The sequence below is a fragment of the Maniola hyperantus genome, chromosome Z (assembly GCF_902806685.2).
Source record: "Maniola hyperantus chromosome Z, iAphHyp1.2, whole genome shotgun sequence".
Classification (NCBI taxonomy): domain Eukaryota; kingdom Metazoa; phylum Arthropoda; class Insecta; order Lepidoptera; family Nymphalidae; genus Maniola; species Maniola hyperantus.
Window position 1 is genome coordinate 14,438,143 of NC_048564.1, and position 23,079 is coordinate 14,461,221.

A 23,079-nucleotide genomic window follows, 5' to 3' on the forward strand; every position below is an offset into this window, starting at 1 on the left:
GAGCCTGATTCGCACTTGGCCGGGTTTTTTTAAATTAATTATTCCCTCGAGATAACCGTCTCCAGCTCCTAAATATTTCTGCAGACTAAATAGTTTGAATTTGAACCTAAGTCGATGAGTTGATCTTTTATAGTTCAGATTTTAAATGTACAGTTAAATACTTACAGATTTAGACAATAATCAACGATGTAACACGAAACTTTTCTTGATAATACAATGCAAATATTTTAATTATGATTATTAATGAATTTCCATTGAATTTCAATTTTTTTTCGGATTAGTTTACTTTGATTGCGGTGATGACAACCAAAGAGTATATAATAATATGACAACGTGTAACGTCAACCAAAGAGTATATAATCACTAACGCACTAACGTCAATCCAATCTCAGGTCAACCTGCGGGGTGATTGATTACGTAAGACGTTGCAGTAGCGACAGCAACGCGACAGCAGTAGCAATGCGACAGTTCATCTGTTGTCTCCCTTCTTCTTCTTTATTTCGCTTTGTGGCTATTGCTATCTCTCTAGACGCTGTTACATGTGACGTTTGACAGCAATGGTCGCGAGATTTACTCCTGTCGGTCTATATAAATGTCTGACAAATCTATGAATGTCTGGATTTTTTTCTCAACATTAGCTCAGCACACGGAACTATGAAAGACTCTCATTGTTCCGAGATGGTTCCGAGCTTATTGTCCAACTGAACAACGAGCCGAGACCCAAATATTGCTACGAACATCTTGAGAATTCTAGCGAACGCTCTATTGAATGCTCGTTAATTCTTCATGAAGATGTCAGATGACTTTACACTGTCACACTGGAGATCAACAGGGGTGCGGGGAGGGACGACGCAGAGCGGCGGGGCGCGGAACGATGACAGAAGCTAGGCTCGGCAAAATGCTCCAAGCAAATCTGCTCGCTAGAATGCTCGCCAGAACGCTCGATAGAATGCTCGCTAAATTGTTCTCATATTTGTCTGTGATGTAACATTCGCACGAATGCTCATTACAAGTGAATGTTCAAGCTATGGTTCAAGTCTATCAGCACTAGATTAAGCTGTCAATACCATGTCAATACTACTGACATGATTTTTAACTCAGAACAATATTTTTTACATGGGTATAGATAAAGACCATAGAGAGTGACATATGCTACTTTTTATCCCGGAAAATCAAAGAGTTCCCACGGCATTTTTAAAAAACCTAATTCCACGCGGACTAAGTCGCGGGCATCAGCTAGTCTCTTATTATAAATTCTCATTTGCTAAACCACAGCTGATGTTGGGTTGAAGTTTAATTACATACGAAGTCAAAGTTATCTCTAGTTAAAGGTCAGCGCGCACCTGATGCTTTTTCCAGCACCGAGTTTTTAATGAGATTCGTCTTGGGCGCTTCTATAACTATATCTATACCTACTAATAAATAAAATTGACGTGTATGTCTGTAATTTAGAAATAAAGAAAGAAAGAAAACTTTTATTTGATCACAATACTACAATAAACCTTAAAAGCTAATTAAGTCAATCTACATAATTAAACTGATAAGTAAAAAAAAAATATACTATATATATATACGAGTACGTGTGACCAAATGTAGGTCTCCCACTCAGCATCATAACTACCTCATATTAAGCTCATATGGTTATTTAAACTGTACCATGACAGAATCACATGTTTTTAAAAAAATTGTCTGTCTGTCTGTCTGTCTGTTTAAACGGGCTAATCTTCGGAATGACTTGACTGAACCTATTTTGACGGGACTTTCACAGACAAGTAAACGATTAACCAAGGAGTAACATAGGCTACTTATTTAACCGACTTTCAAAAAGGAGGAGTTGTGTTTTTCTACCATCATCATGATCAACCCATCGCCGGCTCACTACAGAGCACGGGTCTCCAATCAGAATGAGAAGGGATTTGGTCATAATCTACAACGCTGGCCAAGTGCGGATTGGTAGACTTATATACACTGAAATCTCGGAGATTTCTGAACCGATTTGCGTAAATTTTTTTTCAATCGATAGAGTAACTTTGTGACATTGTCCTATAAAAAAATTAGATTCCAACTCCTCAATCCTGATGATGCAGGGGACCTGACCAGCAAGACTGATGGGATTTAGAAACTGTCGGTTATAAATTGATGTTGGAGGTACTTACCAAGTAAAGATTTTAAGGACTCGAGGACCCAACTCTTCAGCACTGATACTGTAAGGAATTGCATTCCTAAATCGTGGAGATCCCACGGGATTTTTAAAACCTAAATCCACGCGGGCGAAGCCACGGGGATCAGCTAGTTCAAAATAGAAATGAGTAGGCTTAGACTAAACCAGTCTACCTAGTAGAAGACTACGAAGGAAAATCCTACGTGAAGAAACCTGCATGGTAATAATTTTTCAACGTGGGTTCCGAACGCACGTTGATTTGAGAAGTTCACAATGAACACAGCAACAGCCTAAAAGAAAATAAATACGCATAAAATTGAAATACCTAGCACTTAATACCTGTAAAATGTTTCAGAGAAAGCCGTTTAGCGCAAAGCCTACCGTAGTGAAGTGAAGCCATTAGCAAATTGACTGCAATGTATCTCTGACCTTAAGGGGCCTTAAGAGGGCACTGCTCAGTGCTTAGTTCATACAAACGTATAGGAAGGTGATTATAAGTCCAGCAAATTGCTAATGCGCGTGGCCGCCATTGTAGTGACGTCATCACTAGACTAAAGTTTCGAGCTGATATTATACTTTTACTTAAATATACGTAAAATGACGCTAAAATGACGTCATTTCGATGTTAATGAGACATGGTTCCAGCGCAATAGCAATTTGCGGGACTTATACTACATTATTTTGATATTGCATGCTCAAAACTAAATTTTAAATAGATTTGTCTTGTCATTATCTAGGTTCATAGATATATTATAAAAACATTGAAAAAAACTGATTTTAAAGTTACAAGCTACGAAATATGCCTATTTACACTAAATTAACACTAAATTTGTGACAACTTTGGCCGTAAATAAAAAAGATTACGAATATGAAAATTCAGAAATAATTTAACATTTAGTTTATTTATTTATTAGTTGAATCAGTTTTTTCTCAAAAACACTTTTCCCAAACCCTATTCGCGCGCTTGATTTCGGTGAAAATAATCGTGCCTCTCACCTTTCTCATACAATTTTAGGTGAGAAGCAAACCGGTTACCCACGTGCGCCGGCAATTTCAGTCGAGCGTACTGCGTCCCCTTAAGGGGCCGCAATACCTGATTTTAGCGAAAACCTGAGAAGACTAGTTTTTATCACAGATGTATCAATTCACATAATTTATTTAGGTAGGTATTTAATATTTTACTAGATGATACTTCGTCCGCGTGTGTGCCGCTGTGATCGCCTAGTGGATAAAACATTCGCCTCCTAATCGGAGGTCGGAGGTTCGATCCCGGGCAAGCTCTTCTAACTTTTCGGAGTTATGAGTGTTTTAAGTAAATTAAATATCACTTGCTCTAACGGTGAAGGAAAACATCGTGAGGAAACCTGCAGGCCTAAGAGTTCTCTATAATGTTCTCAAAGGTGTGTGAAGTCTACCAATCCGCACATGGCCAGCGTGGTAGACTATGGCCAAAACCCTTCTCACTCTGGAGGAGACCTGTACCTAGTAAGCTGGCGAGGGGTTTGTCATGATGATAATGAATAAAACGCTTATCTATTTGTTTATTTGTATTTATTTGCCTACAATGAAACTAGTACAAGAGCACCAGCGCTATTGTCTAGCCACAAACTCAGCGTTGTAAGGCCTTGCGCTGGATATTAAGCCGATTAGAGGCTCCTCAGAGGGCAGCACGCCATTGCTGCACTCTATGCGATACGACTGCATAATCCCCACAAACACTATGAATATAAACGACTTCGCTAGGGAGTCGCCAGGGCATCGCCTGCGACCTGTAAACAAAATTCAGTATATCTAATTATTATGGTTTTTTTTATTATTTTTGATGAGGGTAATAGCCTAGTGGCTAAGATGTTGGCCTGCTATTTTCGGGGTTCAAGGTTCAACTCTGGGCCTCTAACTTTTCAGAGTTGTGTGCGTTAAAAAATTTAATAAAACTTGTTAACAGGGGACTTTCCACGCTCACACTCATTCGCCATTTTAACTCTTCTATTGTGTCAACTGTCATGTCAAAAGTACGGTTTAGCTTTAAAATAAGGATTAAAATCGTACTTTTGACATGACAGTTGATACATAAAGTTAAAATGGCGAGTGAGATCTCATTTTGTACGCATTATATACACAAAATCTAAGTTTATAAATCTACGGTCTGTAATTAGTTTTTTCTTCTGTAATACATAGATTAAGATATTCGTCACATGATTTACAGTAGGTACCTAGTCACAATGCATTCAAATATTTATTGTAATTCGCTTATGCACCTTATCGCTAATATAATAACAATAAATTACTTATATTAATCGCATTAGCTCAGATAATCATCCCAAATCCTATGATTTGGTGGACAGCACAATGTGTAGCGCTAAATAAAACGAACTTAACTCTTACAGATAACTCTGTACAGAACAGAGACATGGGGGGTGAGATCTATAGAAATGTATAGAGCGCACTCTGACTTAGCTTAGACTTAAGACAGAGTTAAAACGAGACAGAGCTATATCTCTCACATAAATCTGTCTTGTTTTAATTCAATCGTAAGTCTGAGCAAAGTCAAAGTACGTTCTATAGATATCTACTTATAGCTAGATACCGCAAACTTAAATTTTGGACGGGTGTCCAGGCGAGACCAAAATTTAAGCCAAATTTGAGACAAGCACCTATATTTTATTGATGTGAAAACTTTTTTAGTAGGTACCCACCGTTGAGTAGGGACTTATTAGTAACTCACCTATTCGAAACGGATAGCATATTATGTATGCTAAGTATTCTTTATGTTCCCCCGTTCGTCAATAAACCTTTCCAGGATGAACTTGTCCGGGTGCTCCCAAATATCCGGGTCAAAATGCAAGTCTCCGACTGCACTAAGGATGGTTGTGTCTTTGGGTATTAACTTATGAGTAACTCACCTATTCCAAATGGATACATTTGCTCAGTATTCTTTATGTTCCCCCGTTCGTCAATAAACCTTTCCGGGATGAACTTGTCCGGGTGCTCCCAAATATCCGGGTCAAAATGCAAGTCTCCGACTGCACTAAGTATGGTTGTGTCTTTGGGTATTAACTTATGAGTAACTCACCTATTCCAAATGTATACATATGCTCAGTATTCTTTATGTTCCCCCGTTCGTCAATAAATCTTTCCGGGATGAACTTGTCCGGGTGCTCCCAAATATCCGGGTCAAAATGCAAGTCCCCGACTGCACTAAGTATGGTTGTGTCTTTGGGTATTAACTTATGAGTAACTCACCTATTCCAAATGGATACATTTGCTCAGTATTCTTTATGTTCCCCCGTTCGTCAATAAACCTTTCCGGGATGAACTTGTCCGGGTGCTCCCAAATATCCGGGTCAAAATGCAAGTCCCCGACTGCACTAAGTATGGTTGTGTCTTTGGGTATTAACTTATGAGTAACTCACCTATTCCAAATGGATACATTTGCTCAGTATTCTTTATGTTCCCCCGTTCGTCAATAAACCTTTCCGGGATGAACTTGTCCGGGTGCTCCCAAATATCCGGGTCAAAATGCAAGTCTCCGACTGCACTAAGGATGGTTGTGTCTTTGGGTATAAAATAGCCATCCATGTTGACATCTTCTAGGACCCTTCTCGGTCCAGCGAGGGGTACTATTGTGAAGTACCTTTGTACTTCTAGAAGAAACGCCATTGTGTAGACTAACCTTAAAATAAGAAAAGTTTGAGACTTATAGTCGTACTCAGAGTCGCTTAATCGTTACTTAAGATTGAGTTAAACGAGACAGAGCTATGTCTCTCACATAAATCTGTCTCGTTTTAACTCAATCTTAAGTAACGATTAACGACTCAGTGCGGCGATTAGACTGCTAATGCAAAGATACGTCCTCATCTTCCATCATCTTCTAATACTTTTCTTGACTGACTGACTGAATTATCAACGCCCAGCCTAAGCCGCTGATATTTAATGTCTAGGTCTAGGTTCCTTTCTTGACGTAGGGGATCACTAAGAAAGGGTTTTTGGAAATTTCAGCCCTAGTGGAGTTAAATAAGGGAAGTCAGGCGCATCAACAAGAAATATTATAAATTTAAATGTGTGCCGGTCTGTCTGTTCTTACTTCATTCTATTCACTCTTCATGGTCGGATACATAGGATATTCAAAAACCTAAATAAACGTAGACAAAATAGCGGGCATCGGTCTAGTATAAAAATATGAAGAGCAAATGCTTTTGCTTGAAAACAAACTATCAACTTATAGCGTTTTATTCGAAATCAATATTCTACCAATACCTACCACTCTATGAAAAATCTGAGTTTCTTTTTGATAGATTTTATTAATATTTCAATTCAATATCGTTCAATATTCGTTTATAGAGCGAATTCTAAAAGGCCATTTAAAACTTTTGAATAGACTTTCGAATGGAATCGGTTTTTAATAAAATAGGCGAAAATTAATAAAAACTGAACGAGTTTTAACGTTGAATAATAAATATTAGTAAATGTTGGTAATTATAGTGCTCATTAATGTATTAAAGTGCTATAACTATGTAGCAAATTTGTTTTTTAGGGTTCCGTACCCCAAAACAAAAAACGACACCCTTATAGGATCACTTTGTTGTCTGTCTGTCAAGAAACCGACAGGGTACTTCCCGTTGACATAGAATCATGGAATTTGGCAATCAGGTAGGTCTTAGAGCAGACATTAGGGGAAAATCAGAAAACCGTGTATTTGTAGGTATATCACACAAAAAGAATTAAATGTGTTTGCTCATGAACAAATATTGCTATTTTCAACTTTCAAAGTAATATTTCTACACCAAGTGGATTATAATACCTATGAAAGGGCTTTATCTGTACATTCTAAAACAGATTTTTATTTATTTTTATGAATAATAGTTTTTGATTTATCGTACAAAATGACGATAAAGTATGACTGTACTACGGAACCTTCGGTGCGCGAGCCTGACTCGCAATTGGCCGGTTTATTTTATTTTATTAAAACACTAGATTATGCCTGCGACTCTAAAATTTGACTATACGCCTCATATTATACTTTTACACTGGAATTCATAATCAAGATAGAACTGCTGTGACAAACAGACGGACTGGGTGAAGTTTCATCATATCATGGATTTCTTGTTTTGTTAAGGAACCCTAAAAGTAAAATTAAATTATTACCTAGAACTGTCCGCCCAAGAAGGTGGTTCATGTCCCAGCACGTTGCTTATTTCCTCGAAAATCTTTTCCTGTACAACTTTATTTCTTAGTACTGTTAAAATAGCAAATTCTAGAACATTGCTAGTTGTTTGAGATCCAGCTATAAGGATATCAAGGCAGATGATCTTCAACTGTTCTTCTGCAAAAAGGAAAATGTTCAAAAATCGGTCGAGTTCCGTATCATCGTACAAGAAATAATTTTTAATAATTTTTTTATTTTTCATGTCGGTCATTTTTTTATTATTTATTTTTATAGCGGCAATAGAAATACGCATTCTGTTAAAAATTCAACTCTCTATAATTATGGGTCTGCAAGCTATGATAGCCAAGTAGTTAGAACGTCCGCCTTCTAATCACAGGTCGGGTGTCGATTCAGGGCACGCACCTCTAACTTTTCAGAGTTATGTGCGTTTTAATTACTTAAATATCACTTGCTTTAACAGTGAAGGAAAACATCGTGAGGAAACCTGCATGCCTGAGAGTTCTCCATTATGTTTTCAAAGGTGTGTGAAGTCTACCAATCCGCACATGGTCAGCGTGGTAGACTATGGCCAAAACCCTTCTCACTCTGAGAGGCGCCCGTGCTCTGTAGTGAACCGGCGATGGGTTGATCATGATGATTATTATTACGGGTCACGAGATACAATACACGGACGGATATCGGAGGATTAGTGACAGGGCCTTGTTGGCACCCTTTGGATCATATCGGGGGACCGCTAAGTAATGAAACAAATAGCATATGGGTTAAAAAACGTGATTTAGACAGCTAAATCATTTAGTACGCTATCATCAAACCACTGCTAGTCATAGGCCATGTTAGATAGATTAGTGCATGAAACTAAAAAACTAAATAAGGCATAAAGTAAGTAAACTAATCACTTAGTTAGATTTTGTGTCGGGGGTTGCTTAGCAAAATATGCTCAGTGCCTATTGACACGACGACGCGCGACGCATGGATTAAAATATTAAACTGGCTTCCCACGGTGCATGATTCTGCGGATCGTCACGCACGGTCGACAGCCACGGACATCCATACCGCACACAAGGCTTGGATGACGATGACGACGTGGCTGCTCTACCACGGATGATAGGTACTCCTCCTATGGTGATTCGGTGCGGGCTGGTCCGCGTCCACGCACCGTGGGAAGTCGGTATCACTACTTATCAAAAAGTAATACAATTATAAAAACTTGATAACATACGTACTTTATTTTTTTATTCTTTATCATATTATTATCTCTATATATAAAAATGAATCGCTCGAGAACAGCTATTTCGCTAATTCTTTTTTATAATATTCCTTGAAGTACGAGGATGGTTCTTATGGATAGAAAAATTTGAAAAATTGTAAGTTTTAAAAAAAATAAAGAATCGACTGTTAGGCGGTACGAAGTTCGCCGGGTCAGCTAGTTAAGAAATAAAAATATTTAAATAAAATGAATAAATACCCGTAAAGCTCTCTTTGGTTTTCCCATTCATCTCGTCCAAAAAGCTGTACATGAAGTCATCTCCGTTTATTGTTTTACTTTTGTGCCTCGCTATTGTTTCCTTTAATCATTTCAATAAAACTTTTTGCTGAATAATTATATTTTTATCTTATCTTATCTTATCTTATCTTATCTTATCTTATCTAAATATATAAAAGGAAAAGGTGACTGACTGACTGATCTATCAAAGCACAGCTCAAACTACTGGACGGATCGGGCTGAAATTTTGCATGCAGATAGCTATTATGACGTAGGCATTCGCTAAGAAAGGATTTCTGAAAATTCAATCCCTAAGGGGGTAAAATAGGGGTTTGAAATTTGTCTAGTCTACGCGGACGAAGTCGCGAGCATAAGCTAGTTTACAATCAAACTTAAAGTTAGCCTTATCTAATTACTATAGGTAGACTAGATCCGCGAACATCCCATGTACATACTCTGTGGTGAATATTAATAATTCACCACAATATTCACCACAATATTCACCACAGTGCACTATTGTACACAGGATAGGCAGTGGTCCGACCACCGACGATGAACGAGAAACGAGTAGGGTACTATACAAATCATGGAATGGTGCCAAGAATACTGGCTGCACTTCCGCGCTGGACAGCCAGACTGATCCGTTGCGCAAACAATGAGTCAGCCTTTCTATCACCAAATGAAGCTATTAATCGCTGTGAAATGTCTCGTAAATTTTTTTTAGCACTAAGGCTCCATGGCGCCAGGGTTTTCACGGCAAACGGAACAAAAATGTTACTCTCGATAAGAGAGGCATGCTTGCTACCTCAATAATATCGGATATTTGCTTATTCATTTCCTTTATTAGCGTGAACCCGCTTAGTTCCGGCAGAAGGAATCTGATCCATGGCCACTGGTTCAGCCAGCCACCGGCCATCGAGAACGCTCTCGATCGCGCGCTCAGTAGATCTAAGAGAAAGTTCAAGCGGTCCTCCTTTATTCGCTCGCCTGTAAAAAATAATTCGTATTTAGTAAGAAGAAAGAAAGATGTTTATTTCTTAAATTGTGCCACACATAAAATCCATACTAATCCATACTAATATTACATACAATTATGCGAAATTGTGTCTGTCTGTCTGTCTGCTAGCCTTTCACGGCCCATCCGTTCAACCGATTTTGACGAAATTTGGTACAGATATAGTTTGCATCCCGGGGAAGGACTTAGGCTACTTTTTATCCTGAAAAATCAAACAGTTCCTACGGGATTTTTAAAAACCTAAATCCACGCGGACGAACTTGCAGGCATCATATAGTCTTAGGTACATATATCACACACTGGCTTTACTCACGTGTTTAGTCGAACGTTAGCCCGACTAGTTTCGAACCCATCCGGGGTCCTTTTTCATAGGGACTCAGTTCACTCACGACTACGGAATTACCCTACAATGCGCGTTGCCTTGGCAATTGGCCGGTTTTTTAGTATTTGTCGTTATAGCGGCAGCAGAAATAGATACATCATCTATAATAATTTCAACTACTTAACTATCACGGTTCATGAGATACACCCTGGTGACAGACGGACAGACAGACAGCGGAGTCTTAATAATAGGGTCTCCTTTTAACCCTTTGGGTACGGCCGGAAGCCTAAAAATCAAAATTCCATACGTACCTGCGGTAAACTTCCATAGTATATTCATAACTGACATAGCCAATATCGTCTTGGGGTTGATAGGTTTGCTTTTATGTCTGTTTATGTAATCCAGTATGCTCCGCAACTCTTTCTTTATTTCCACTTCCATCGCCGTTTTTCCGAAGCCCACGTTTTTTAAGTGTTTCACTGTGAACTGCCTGTGTTCCTTCCATAGCTCCCCATCGGCAAAAGTGATGCCTAGAAACAATCAGTATACCCTTATTACAAATGCGAAAGTGTGAAATCACGGCGCAACAATGCAACGGATTGACGTGATTTTTGCATGGGTATAGATAAAGACCTGGAGAGTGACATAGGCTACTTTTTATCCCGAAAAATCAAGAAGTTCCCACGGGATTTATAAAAATCTAATTCCACGCGTACGAATCTAATCGGAGGTCGGTGATTAGATCCCGGGCACGCACCTCTAACTTTTCGAGTTACATAACTCAGCTGTATACACATACTGTGCTCAGTAATGTGTCAGTGATGGGTTGATCATGATGATGGTGGCTATTAGTAAGATCAATCTTGTCATCAAAAAAATTCTTACCCATTCTTTTGCCAAGACATCTTAACCGAATAAAAAAACTGTTCGGCCTTCCTTCAAACTCCTTCTCCATGAAGACTCTCCTTATATTGTTCTGTCCAAAAACGACCACTATTGGCTCTAAACCCAACTTTATGCCAAGAACTTGTGTGGAATACTCCTTGGCCAACTGCGATAGACCCTTCCATTGAGATCCGTATACTTTTGTATATTTCTGTACTATTGTACTGCATCCGAATAGAGGATACCATTTTGGACCTGTAACAATAAAAAAAACCAGTCATTTGCCTTTTAGAATAGAATAGAATAGAATAATGTTTATTCGAGGTATATAGGTGGTACATGGTGTAGGCAATATCGTTCTGTACAGCAGTGCAACACCTCGAACAGGTAGGCCACTCAGCTTGTGTTGAGACGTCGGGCCTCTCAGACACAAACCTCAAGAGCAAACATCTGAGGTACCAGAAGCCACAACGCTGATTTTCAGTGACCGCCTTTTAAATATTACCTAAACGTCAGTGGCATAGAATATATAAAGTTGTATGTAAATGTAAATGGATAAATAAAATGAAATAAAGTGTTTTCGTGATTCATCATGATTAAGCCATCGCCGGCTCACCTCTCTCTCAGAGTGAGAAAGGTTTTGGCCATGGTCTATCACGCTGGCCATATGTGCGGATTGGATTTCGTGATTAGGACCCTTAAAAACTTAGATTGCATCATCACTTACCAGGTGAGATGGCAGTCAAGTGCTAACTTGTGTCTGAATAAAAAAACCTTTGAGAACATTATGGAGAACAGTCAGGTAGGCTGAAATTTCACTTCAAAATAAATTTTATCATCAACTAGCGGACCTGCCCCGGCTTCGCTCGGGTGGAGTTTAGAAAATTGAGGGGGAGGTTGAATTAAATTTTTCTTTCCGTAAGAACCTTCCTCGTACTTCAAGGAATATTATGAAAAAAGAATTAGCGAAATCGGTTCAGCTGTTCTCGAGATTTGCGATCAGCAACAATATTGCGATAAACAAGGAACCCTTATATTTTCGCCATGTCCGTCCGTCTGTCTGTCTGTCTGTCCATCCGTCCGTCCTCGGTTAAGCCCAGAGACTATTAGTGCTAGAAATCTGTAATTTACATGGGTATAAATACTAATCACGCCGGCAAAGTGGTGAAATAAAATTTTGATGCATATTTTTTTTAGGGTAGCTCCCCTACATGTAAAGTGGGGATGAATTTTTTTTCTCGTCTATCCCATAGTGTGGGGTATCGTTGAATAGGTCTTTTAAAAATAATGTGGGTGTGGGAACATCATTTTTCGATTTCTAGATTCGTTTGTTGTATTTTGATTGATTGTTCGTTGTATGATGTTTTAAAGTGCTAATTTTTATTAGAGTCAAGTGCCCCTCCCCCCCCCCTCCCTTCGATCAGCCAAATGGTAGTATATAGGAACGTGAAAAAATTCACAGCCGTAGTATATATAATCAATTTTAAAGGTAAACTATCAGGGCTATGTAAAGTTCACAGGTTAAGGAGTTAGGTATATCTGTTTTTCGAGGATTGTGACTACGGAACCCTACACTGTGCGTGGCCCGCCACGCACTTGACCGGTTTTATATATAGAGATAGAAAATCTGAGTAGACATGCACGTGGACGGGACCAATACAAGTAGAGTAGCAATACTACTTCGACCATTGATGTAGATCTCGACCAAAGCATTGTGTGCAAGACTCTAAGGTAGTTTTGACTTTGATTCCAATGGGTATTCAGTTCGTAAAGAGAGGACTGAAACCCGAGAGGTCGAGTCAGACTTGTTTATTAGATTTTACCTCAGAATAAATACCTGTAGAAGTAGCCCTATTATGACTCTTACTGTTAGAGCGAGATAGCTAAAAGCATTTAAGTTTTTATTAGAACTTGACGAATGATCATTTTTTAGGGTTCCGTAGCCAAAAGGCAAAAAACGGAACCCTTATAGATTCGTCATGTCTGTCTGTCTGTCTGGATGTATGTCACAGCCACTTTTTTGCGAAACTATCTATTATACTGTTGAAACTTGGTAAGTAGATGTATTCTGTGAACCGCTTTAAGATTTTTACACAAAAATAGAAAAAAAACAATAAATTTTGGGGTTCCCCATACTTAGAACTGAATCTCAATTTTTTTTTATCAAACCCATACGTGTGGGGTGGGGTATCTATGGCTAGGTCTTCAGAAATGATATTGACGTTTCTAATTTGATTTTTTCTAAACAGAATAGTTTGCGCGAGAGACACTTCCAAAGTGGTAAAATGTGTGTGTCGTCGTCCCCCCCCCCCTGTAACTTCGAAAATAAGAGAATGATAAAACAAAAAATAAATATGATGTACATTACCATGCAAACTTCTACCGAAAATTGGTTTGAACGAGATCTAGTAAGTAGTTTTTGATTTATCGTGCAAAATGTCAATAAAATACGATTATACTACGGGGTTCCGTGCGCGAGTCTGATTCGCACTTGGCCGGTTTTTTGTTCTTATCACCGTGCCCAATTTTTTGATTTTCAAGATGTACATATTTTGTACGCGAGATCTTGACAAACAACGTGAAGTGAGGTTATGTTGACTCAAGTAGGTACCTATATTTCGTTTTTTTTAAATTGGATACAATTTTTCTTTTTGAAGTTATTGTGCAATGGTGGGTTTCATAAGTAATAGTACCTCTGCTAGAGCGAGAGGGACTACAGGATGGCTACGCTAGTTGCATATCTATAAATAATCTATTAGATCTGTGGATTTTACTATTGTCAGTTAACTAGAGTACCAAAAGTCTCGGTTTGATACTGAATCAACATTTGTCAAATATTAGGTTAGCGGCAAAATAGTATTATTATTTCCTCGTGGAATTAGGAAGTACCACCCTAACGGCAAAGCTGTGCTGCCAGGCGATTTAGCGTTCCGGTACGATGCCGTGTAGAAACCAAAGGTGTATGGGTTTAATAAAAATGCCATACTCCTCCCAGGTCAGCCCGCTCCCACCTTAGACTGCATCGTCACTTACCACCAGGTGAGATTGCAGTCAAGGGCTAACTTGTATCTGAATAAAATAAAAAAACCTGCTAGGCACTAGCACTTATCATTGCATATCCTAGATTAGGGGTGACGTGAAATCAAAGAAACCTAGTCATTTCATAGCCTACCTAGCGTCAAATGCAAGTAACATTAAATTTGAATCCTGAGCGCAGCGAGGAATTCAAAGGCACGAGCACAAATAAAGCCGCCGTGCGAAACACACAATGAAATGGCATTAAAAATATAAAAATCCGGCCAAGTACGAGTCAGGCTCACGCACTGGAAACATAGACGTCCGCTAAGAATATATTTTAGAAAACTCAACCACTAAGGGGGCAAAATAGGGTACTGAAATTTGTGTAGTCCACGCGGACGAAGTCGAGGAGATAAGCTAGTATAACCCAATTTGAAATACATAGATAGTTTATCATAACAATGATTTTTATTCTTTCTCTGTGTATTTCGCTTGAAAAACATATTGTTCCTATAATATTTTCAATTTGAAACAAACATGGCAACAAAGGAAATATTTGTATTGTTACCTAACACTAGCCGGGCATCCAATTAATGTGGAGCCCGCAATTGAATGATGTCCATTGTCCATAGTCGGAAAATGTACACATTCAGCACGCTTAGTACGAGATTTTATGTCTCACCAACGTTGATAGTATTCGAGTGGCAAAAACCTTCCGCGTTATAGTAAACTGGATCTTAAATACCGTTTTTTAAAGCTCAAGTTTGTCTAGACATCTACAGCCAGCGCTCCAAGCGGAAACGTTGCAAAATTATTATCAGTGGCATATTTTTGACTTCAATTCTAGGCTCTTTAGGTCTTTTTTAACCGACTTCATAAAAGGAGGAGGTTTTCAATTCATCGGAATCTTTTTTTTTACATTGATGGTAGGTTGTGTTTCGACTCTCGAGTTCTAGCAACGTTTAGTGAGACGTAAAATCTTATACTAAGCATACAGGTGCTGCTCGTGAAATTGGAAACGATCTCACAAATAGGCGAACTAGATGAAACCGGTAATATGCACTTCTGGTGCAATTCAGAGTCTCAATCATTAAAGGGGCCGTCTTCAACAACTTCATCATCAACCGATAGAGGTCCACAGCTGGACATAGGTCTCTTGTAGGGACTTCCACACGCCACGGTCGCCACTTGCGCCGCCTGAATCCAGCGGCTCCATGCGACTCGTCTGATGTCGTCCGTCCACCTAGTGGGGGGTCTTCCAACGCTGCGTCTTCCGGTGCAAGGTTGCCATTCCAGCACCTTGAGACCCCAACGTCTATCGGTTTTACGAACTAGGTATACCTTGAGACCCCAACGTCTATCGGTTTTACGAACTATATGCCCTACCCATTGCCCCTTTAGCTTCGCAATCCGTTGAGCTATGCTTTATCCGTTGAGCTATTATATAAAACCGTCACATAAATGGCTGCAATAATCACTCGCCATACGATCGAACTCAAGTTTGATACAAGATGAGGATCCATTTTGGTGTGAACTACTGCTTTGATTTCGCTCTGAGCGCTCTCTGGCTTTCTCTACTGAAAGAGTTTTATACCCAAAAGGTTAAATACGAGCTTGCCAACAAAAGTAGCTCTACGTTTGCAAACCTGTAGCGCTTCTCACTGTTCCCTAGTGGATACATTCTCCGAAAGAGCTCGATCATGTACAAGTTGTTACGAGAGGTGTCGAACACAAAGGCGAGCGATGTATGTATGCAACCGTGGAGCGACTAAGATCACACACAGCATCTCCTTTTGAGAAGCTCTATGAACACAACACAGTTGATGTCAAAAGATACCGTTTAATACATTTGCCCGGAGAAATTAGGTTTGAAAATGAGTTGTGTGCAAACAATATCGCAAGAAATTATTTTACTGTGTAAACTGATTTTCCGGGACCAAAAGTAGCCTATGTCCTTCCCCGGATTGCAAGCAGATCTCAATGCCAAACGTCAAAATCGTTTGAACGGAGGGGCCGTGAAAGAAAGGATAGCACAACAGACACTTTTGCATTTTTATAGATTTTTATTTATGAAAAAAGTTTTCCGTTGGGCGACTTAGACAACCCAATAACAGGTCAAGAAGAAAGACACTGAAACTCAAAAGCCAAGAACAAAACATAATATTTGACGAAGATATACGACACAACTTATATAATCAGTACCCTTATTATAAATACGAAAGTATGTTTGTTGGTTTGTTGGTTAGTCCTTCAATCACGTCGCAACGGTGCATCGGATTGACGTGATTTTTTGCATGGGTATAGATAAAGCCTGGAGAGTGATATAGGCTACTTTTTATCCCGGAAAATCAAAGAGTTAGTTCCCACGGGATTTTTAAAGAAACCTAATTCCACCCGGACGAAGTCGCGGGCATCAGCTAGTCCTGTAATAAATGAAACCGACAGCCCAATTCGGTAACTACACTTTGCTGAAAGGACGTAACACGCCCTGTACTGTAGTAACACCCAGTCACACCAAAATAATCAAATGGAAACAGCAATGCCTGCATTAAATACCTAACGACCAACTCACATTTTCAAATGTCAAACTGACTGTACAACTTCGCAACTAATCTGGCATACCCGCTGCACCATTCCAGTTGCATAATTAAAACTTTGCGCGCATGGTGCAATTAAAAATTTGCATATGAGTCGAAAGTTAATTTAACTACTCAATAAATATCTCATAAACCATAAACTATAAGTTGCTGACTTAAACATAAGAAAAAACTTAAGTAAATAAGGTTTTCCTATGACAGAAGCTTATCAAGAATCAAAAGGATTTTTAGAACTCTATAGTGGCGAGGCAATTTTACAATCTAATTCATCCAATACTTGTCTAGGTATGTCTTCTGACTTCTCTACATTGTTTTTGACGATTGCAATCTGCGTTTATCGTACGTTTGCTTATCTTTAAATATATAAAAGGATTGACTGACTGACTGATCAATCAACGCACAGCTCTAACGACTGGACGGATCAGGCTGAAATTTGTCATGCAGATAGCTATTATGACGTAGGCATCTGCTAAGAAAGTATTTTAGAAAATTCTACCCCTAAGAGGGTGGAATAGGGGTTTGAAATTTATATAGTACACGCGGACAAAGTCGCGAGCATAAGCTAGTAACTTTTAAACAACTGAAAAGATTTTAATATGATTTAAGTATATCTGTTAAGTATATCTTTCACCAGCTACGTTAAGTATGTTTTCATGATAACACATCTTACATTCAGCACGTGAAATATCGCGCGCAACATATAGTCTACCTACATGGAATTGAACAAGTATATAGCGTTCAATAGTATCCATATAACACACCTAATTGGCATCCATTGACAGAAGCGGACATAAGACATTATGCGACTATTTATAAATGTACTCATCTCTAAACCGCTCATTAAGTGACACAGTGCCATTCAAAATAGTTGATGTAAAACAGTTAAATAACTCGTTTCAAAAAGTTATGCAATAAGAAATTATTAATTGGTAAATAATAGATAAATGTAGTAGGAGTGCATGAGTTGAAAAGAGATCTAGGAAATATACCTGGTGGGAAGTTCTTCGGCTTAGTGACGGATCGGATGATGCAGCCAGTGACAAGAAGCACAATCACGGCAATTATAATCGGGAACATGACCGTGTTGCGGTGTGATATAAGAATCGTGCGCACAATGCAGTAAGCGCGACGATCGGCACGACACTGTCGATGGTGTATTAACCACACATTCTTTTTATGTTCCCAATACGTAAGTAAAGCCCATCGGACAAGGTGTCACATGTGTCGTCACGCGATCCGGCAACTGTTCTGATTTCAAGGAATCATCACTGGAATGCTCTGTGACGGTAGGGGTCACTAAACAGAGCATTCCATTGTTTAGTGAATGTAAATAAATAAATAAATAATCATTTGTTTCAGGCAATTTGAACCCATTTGAACATTACAATTGTTTAAAAACAATAAAATGAGAGTAAGTTCCCTAAAGCCCCAATATTTCAATAGAGCATTCTAAAAAGTAGAAAAGATGTTTTGCCGTAGTACTGTTTGACAAATAAGTACAACATTAACTACCGTAAAAAAAATTTTTTTAGCATTATTATTTTTATTTGTTCCAAAAACATTTACAGTAAAGAGAAAAAGAGAGTAAAAGTGAAAAGGGAGACACTTATCTCAATGAGAGATCTCTACCAGTGCCGATTGGCAGTGCGAGATGTTGTAAAGAGAGTAGAATAGAATAGTGTAGAACATATTTATATTTAGAAACTAATTACATATATGTTATTTTAAAATGATATGAGTCTAATTTTGTGGCTTACCGCAACTTACCTACCTAAGAAATATATATCCAAGCGAAAGAAGCCGCGGGCATCAACTAGTTATATATAAATCACACTAGGTATGAATGTCAATGGTGTGGTTTGGACGTCCGCCTTGTAATCGGAGGTCGGGGGTTCGATCCCGGGCACGCACCTCTAACTTTTCAGAGTTATGTGCGTTTTAAGTAATTAAATATCACTTGCTTTAACGGTGAAGGAAAACATCGTGAGGAAACCGGCATGCCTGAGAGTTCTCCATAATGTTCTCAAAGGTGTGTGAAGCCTACCAATCCGCCCATGGCCAGCGTGGTAGACTATGGCCAAAACCCTTCTCGCTGACTGGCGATGGGTTGATCATGATGATGAATGTCATATTACAGTACATAAGTCTAAACGTAACTTTAAATCATGGAACTTCACCAAGCATTTACTTAGTCCCCGTTTAGTTAAATATTGCAATGCTATCCCTTTTTGGCAGATGACATAGGCGATTTTCAAAAAGGAGAAAAGAATGTTAACTAAACAATGATTAATTTGTTTTGAGTTTTACCGCTAATCTGATCAAATGTGGCAGACAAACTTTGGCAAGAGAATGCAGCACAGCCAGAGACTAAAGTAAAGTGGTACACGGAGTCCTACCCATAGGTTTTCCTGTTGGTTATATGCAATTCTTATCCTACATACCAAATTTCAGCCTTCTAGGACTTCTAGAAGTACCCTAACATTTTTGACTATGAATTATGATGATCATCAGTGAGTCACGAAAACAGCATATTTCAGGTATCAATGAATCTGAAACTATAAAAAGTTAAATAAATGATACTTAGTATTTTTAATAAATTTGCTGAGGACACCTTATCCTGAAAATTTCAGCTTTCTAGCGTCATCCAGACCGAAGCTATGACTGCTCGAAAATACGACGAAACGCTTCGAGAAAAGGTATGTTAGTGCCCCGTCCTTTATTTTGGCTCGTCTTGGCGGGGGCACTGCCGTGCCCCCAGACACTATTTTAAGAAATTAATCAAAGAATTTTCAAAATCGTTTCAGTAGTTCCAGAGATTATACAAGAAACTTCAAACATTACCTCTTCATAATATTGGTATAGATAAATAAATAAAATAATATCATATTTTAGACAGATAGTAGACTACAAAATTGAAAGGTAGATGGCGCTAAATACTATTTTGAGCGCGTGATAGTTTATGGCCTTACCGAACATAATATAATCTATAGATTTTCAATTTTATTTCTATAGTAGATAAACCAAATATATGCGTTTTGTAATAATTTTTGAATTGCTTATTCTAAAGTTAAATTTAGATAAGCAGAAAATAATTTATCTGAGAGCAGAGATAATAATATATTATCTCTGCTGAGAGTGACGAATGACGAATAACGATTCGCTAGGCGCTACCTCCGCGCCCCGCCCGCCTCGGCCTCTCCTACTGGCTTCCTTTAAGACCTTTCCTTTTAGACTGCATTACTAACAGGGTGAGATTGCATTAGCCTACTTCAATTTTTAATTCAGTAGTCCAAGCATTTTTTAATATCTCTCTTGCAAATTGGAATAGCTTATTTATTAAGTAAGAGATTTTTATCATGCCTTCAGAGGCATCCTCCTATATTAACTGGCAAAGAAGGAAATTTCATTAAAATTATTATAATTTTTAGGGTTTCGTACCTCGAAAGGAAAAACGAAACCCCTTATTAGTTAGTTGTCTATCTGTCTCTCTGTCTGTCAAGAAACCTACAGGGTACTTCCCGTTGACCTAGAATCATGTTTCGCAGGAAGATAGGTCTTATAGCAGACATGCGGGGAAAATCTAAATACCGTGAATTTGTGGTTACATCACAAGAAAAAAATTAAAATGTGTTCATGAACAAATATTGCTATTTTCAACTTTCGAAGTAAGATTACTATACCAAGTGGGATATCATATGAAAGGGCTTTACTTGTACATTCTAAAACAGATTTTTGTTTATTTTTAATTTAGTTTAGCTTTTGATTTATCATGCAAAATGTCGATAAAATACGATTGTAGTATGGAACCCTCAGTGCGCGAGTCTGACTCGCACTTGGCCGGTTTTTCGTAAGATAAAAATATTTCAGTACGCTTAGTAGGTATTAGATTTGTCTGTGAAATAGGGGGTTTGAAATTTGTGTAGTCCACGCAGACGAAGTCGCGGACTTAAGCTAGTGGAATGTATGAGTAAACTGTAACAATATCAACTACTTCAGTTGTACTACAAGTGAAAGGTGGGAGACCTTTATGTTTACAGAGGTGAAAGCTTATAGTGTAAGAGACGGTGGACAAACATACTCGCCCAACAAGTGTTTAAAGACTTCAGGCGGAGTAGTGAGCCCATGCTCTTATAAGCGGGAGATCTTGGGTTGGATTTCCGAAACAAGTGTTTGAAGGTCACAGAGAATTCAACTTGTTGGCTAGCTTTTCCTGCAAGTTTAGCAGTGGGGGGCGGGCGATGCATATTGCACGCTGCATGTTGCGCCATATGGATTCGTCTGTTTCAGCGGATTTTGGCGAATTTAGCTTTTGGTTCCTTGTATCTCATGGACTTCCGCAAATACCACATCCGCTAGACCATTACTCTAACTTTTCGGAGTTATGAGCGGTTTAAGCAATTAAGTAAGTATCTATTACTTTAACGGTAAAGGAAACAACGTGAGTAAACTTGCTCGCCTGAGAGTTCTCCATAATGTTCTCAAATGTGTAGGTATGTAGTCTGCCAATCCACACTTGGCCAGCGTGGTTGACTATGGCCAAGAGACCTGGGCTCAGTAGTGAGCCGGTGATGAGTTGATGATGATGAGTAAAACGAGATTTCGCGTTAAAAAACCTCCGTCTCTTAAACTATAATAATATAAAATATAAAATTGTACATAATTGAAATAATAAAGTCAGGCTTGTCCATAATATAAAAATGAATGTGTTGCTCATCGCAAATCTCGAGAACCGCTGGACCGATTTCGCTCATTCTTTTTATAATAATATTCCTTGAAGTACGAGGATGGTTCTCACGGAGAGAAAAATTTAATTCAACCTCCCCCCTCAATTTTCTAAACTCCACCCGAGCGAAGCCGGGGCGTGTCAGCTAGTGCTTAATAAATATGATAGGAAGAGAGCTAAGGTATGGAATGAAGTTAATTCTCCTTTTAGAGAGAAAGCCAGCGCGTGCCAGACCTTTGTTATTTTATAAAAGCTGAAAGTTACCTACTCTGCGTATTGTCACTAACACAGAGAGGAACGATCAGCCACTATGACGTGTGGATCATGGAAAAAATCTTATGGAAAAGTATAAAGTCTAATTTATTTATAATATATAATTTTTATTGATATAATCTATATGTGTATATATATCTATGTAGTCTTATGTATGTCTATTATACTTTATTTGTATGTATTAGTGTATTAACAATATGTATTTTATATTCTTATTATATGGTTTAGTTTATTTAGCTATTGGTATTTAGGTTTATTTTACACCACCTCCCATTGTCCATTTGTTCGTTTTTTCCCTAGCGTTAAGGTTGTCTGGAAGAGATCGCTATTTAGCGATAAGACCGCCTTTTTGTACCTACTTATTAAGATTTCTTTTTGTAACCTGTCATTTGTGTTTCTGTGGTGCAATAAAGTATATACATACATACATACATACATACATACATATCTTCGGAATAATACCTACCTGTTATAAAAACTTTTACCCTCTAACAAATAAACCTGGAATAGCGGTGGAATAGTTATACTCTGTTTTGTCTTTCTCTGTCATCAGTAATTTGAAATTTGAAGGAAAAAGACAAAACAGAGTATAACTATTCCACCGCTATTCCAGGTTTATTTGTTAGAGGGTTAAACTTTACGGGCATCTGGCAGGGGGTTTCCACGACATTAAGAGTCTGCTAATGCATTACGTGATTTCAAATACTATTCCGAAAAAAACGATAAAAATTTAGATTTTATAGTACTTTGACGTAAGATTTTTTACACCTTTAACTATCTGTTATTTCCCAAATCCACCACAATCCAAATTTCATAGTCGCTGATCGTTCCTCCCTGTGTTGGGGACAATACGTAGATAAATTATCAGCTTTTACAAATTATAATATAGCGAAGGTCCGGCATGCGCTGGCTCTTAGTCCATTTGTTTTCAACGTCAACTTTATTTGCCATGTCAATTATTAAGAGGAAGAAAGGTTTAAAAAAGATTTTTATTTGAAGTAATAATGATCTGAGACATAATATAATTTAATAAGTACATTTACAAAATCAGAGAATCACATTTACAAAATCAGAGAATATTAAAGTCTCGCAAATTGCTATTTCATGAGATTCTGGTTCGCCTTAGATAGCCGGGAGCAGAATCTAGTTTCATTCATCATGTTTATATATATTTTCATTCTCATTCAAGTTTAAAATATAATATCACGAATGCCATCTTCAGTAAAAGAAAAGAACTAGGACAGAACCTATTTACAGCGCCATCTATGGTAAAACTATTGAACTACTTTGCAAAGCTTTCAGCGGTCATCACAGTGCTGACAATGCACCTGAAAAAGATTAAGCTCTGGCTCCGCTAAAATTGGTTCAGAGAGGTTCAAAGAGTTCACACCAAGCCCGCGATATGGCATTGTATGACGAGTTGGAGTCCCAAAAG

At 38.3% G+C, this 23,079-nt stretch overlaps 1 protein-coding gene across 1 annotated transcript; it reads right to left on the reverse strand.

The window, feature by feature from the left end:
* Window positions 1-3,690: 3,690 nt before the first annotated feature.
* LOC117995472 (probable cytochrome P450 305a1) lies at window positions 3,691-17,812 on the reverse strand. The gene is made up of 8 exons (XM_034983482.2): window positions 17,638-17,812; window positions 11,034-11,288; window positions 10,460-10,678; window positions 9,617-9,798; window positions 8,794-8,893; window positions 7,307-7,484; window positions 5,575-5,834; window positions 3,691-3,930 (listed from the first exon to the last, which is right to left on the reverse strand). The coding sequence occupies exons 1-8, from the start codon at window positions 17,723-17,725 to the stop codon at window positions 3,752-3,754; spliced, it is 1,461 nt and encodes a 486-aa protein (XP_034839373.1). The 5' UTR covers window positions 17,726-17,812; the 3' UTR covers window positions 3,691-3,751.
* Window positions 17,813-23,079: the final 5,267 nt, after the last annotated feature.

Coding starts and splice junctions, on each gene's coding strand:
- LOC117995472 (XM_034983482.2), bottom strand. CDS start 17,725: ATGTTCCCGATTATAATTGCCGTGATTGTGCTTCTTGTCACTGGCTGC. Junction 11,289..17,637: donor GCCGAAGAACTTCCCACCAG/GTATATTTCCTA, acceptor TTATTGTTACAG/GTCCAAAATGGTATCCTCTA. Junction 10,679..11,033: donor ATGTCTTGGCAAAAGAATGG/GTAAGAATTTTT, acceptor GATTGTTTCTAG/GCATCACTTTTGCCGATGGG.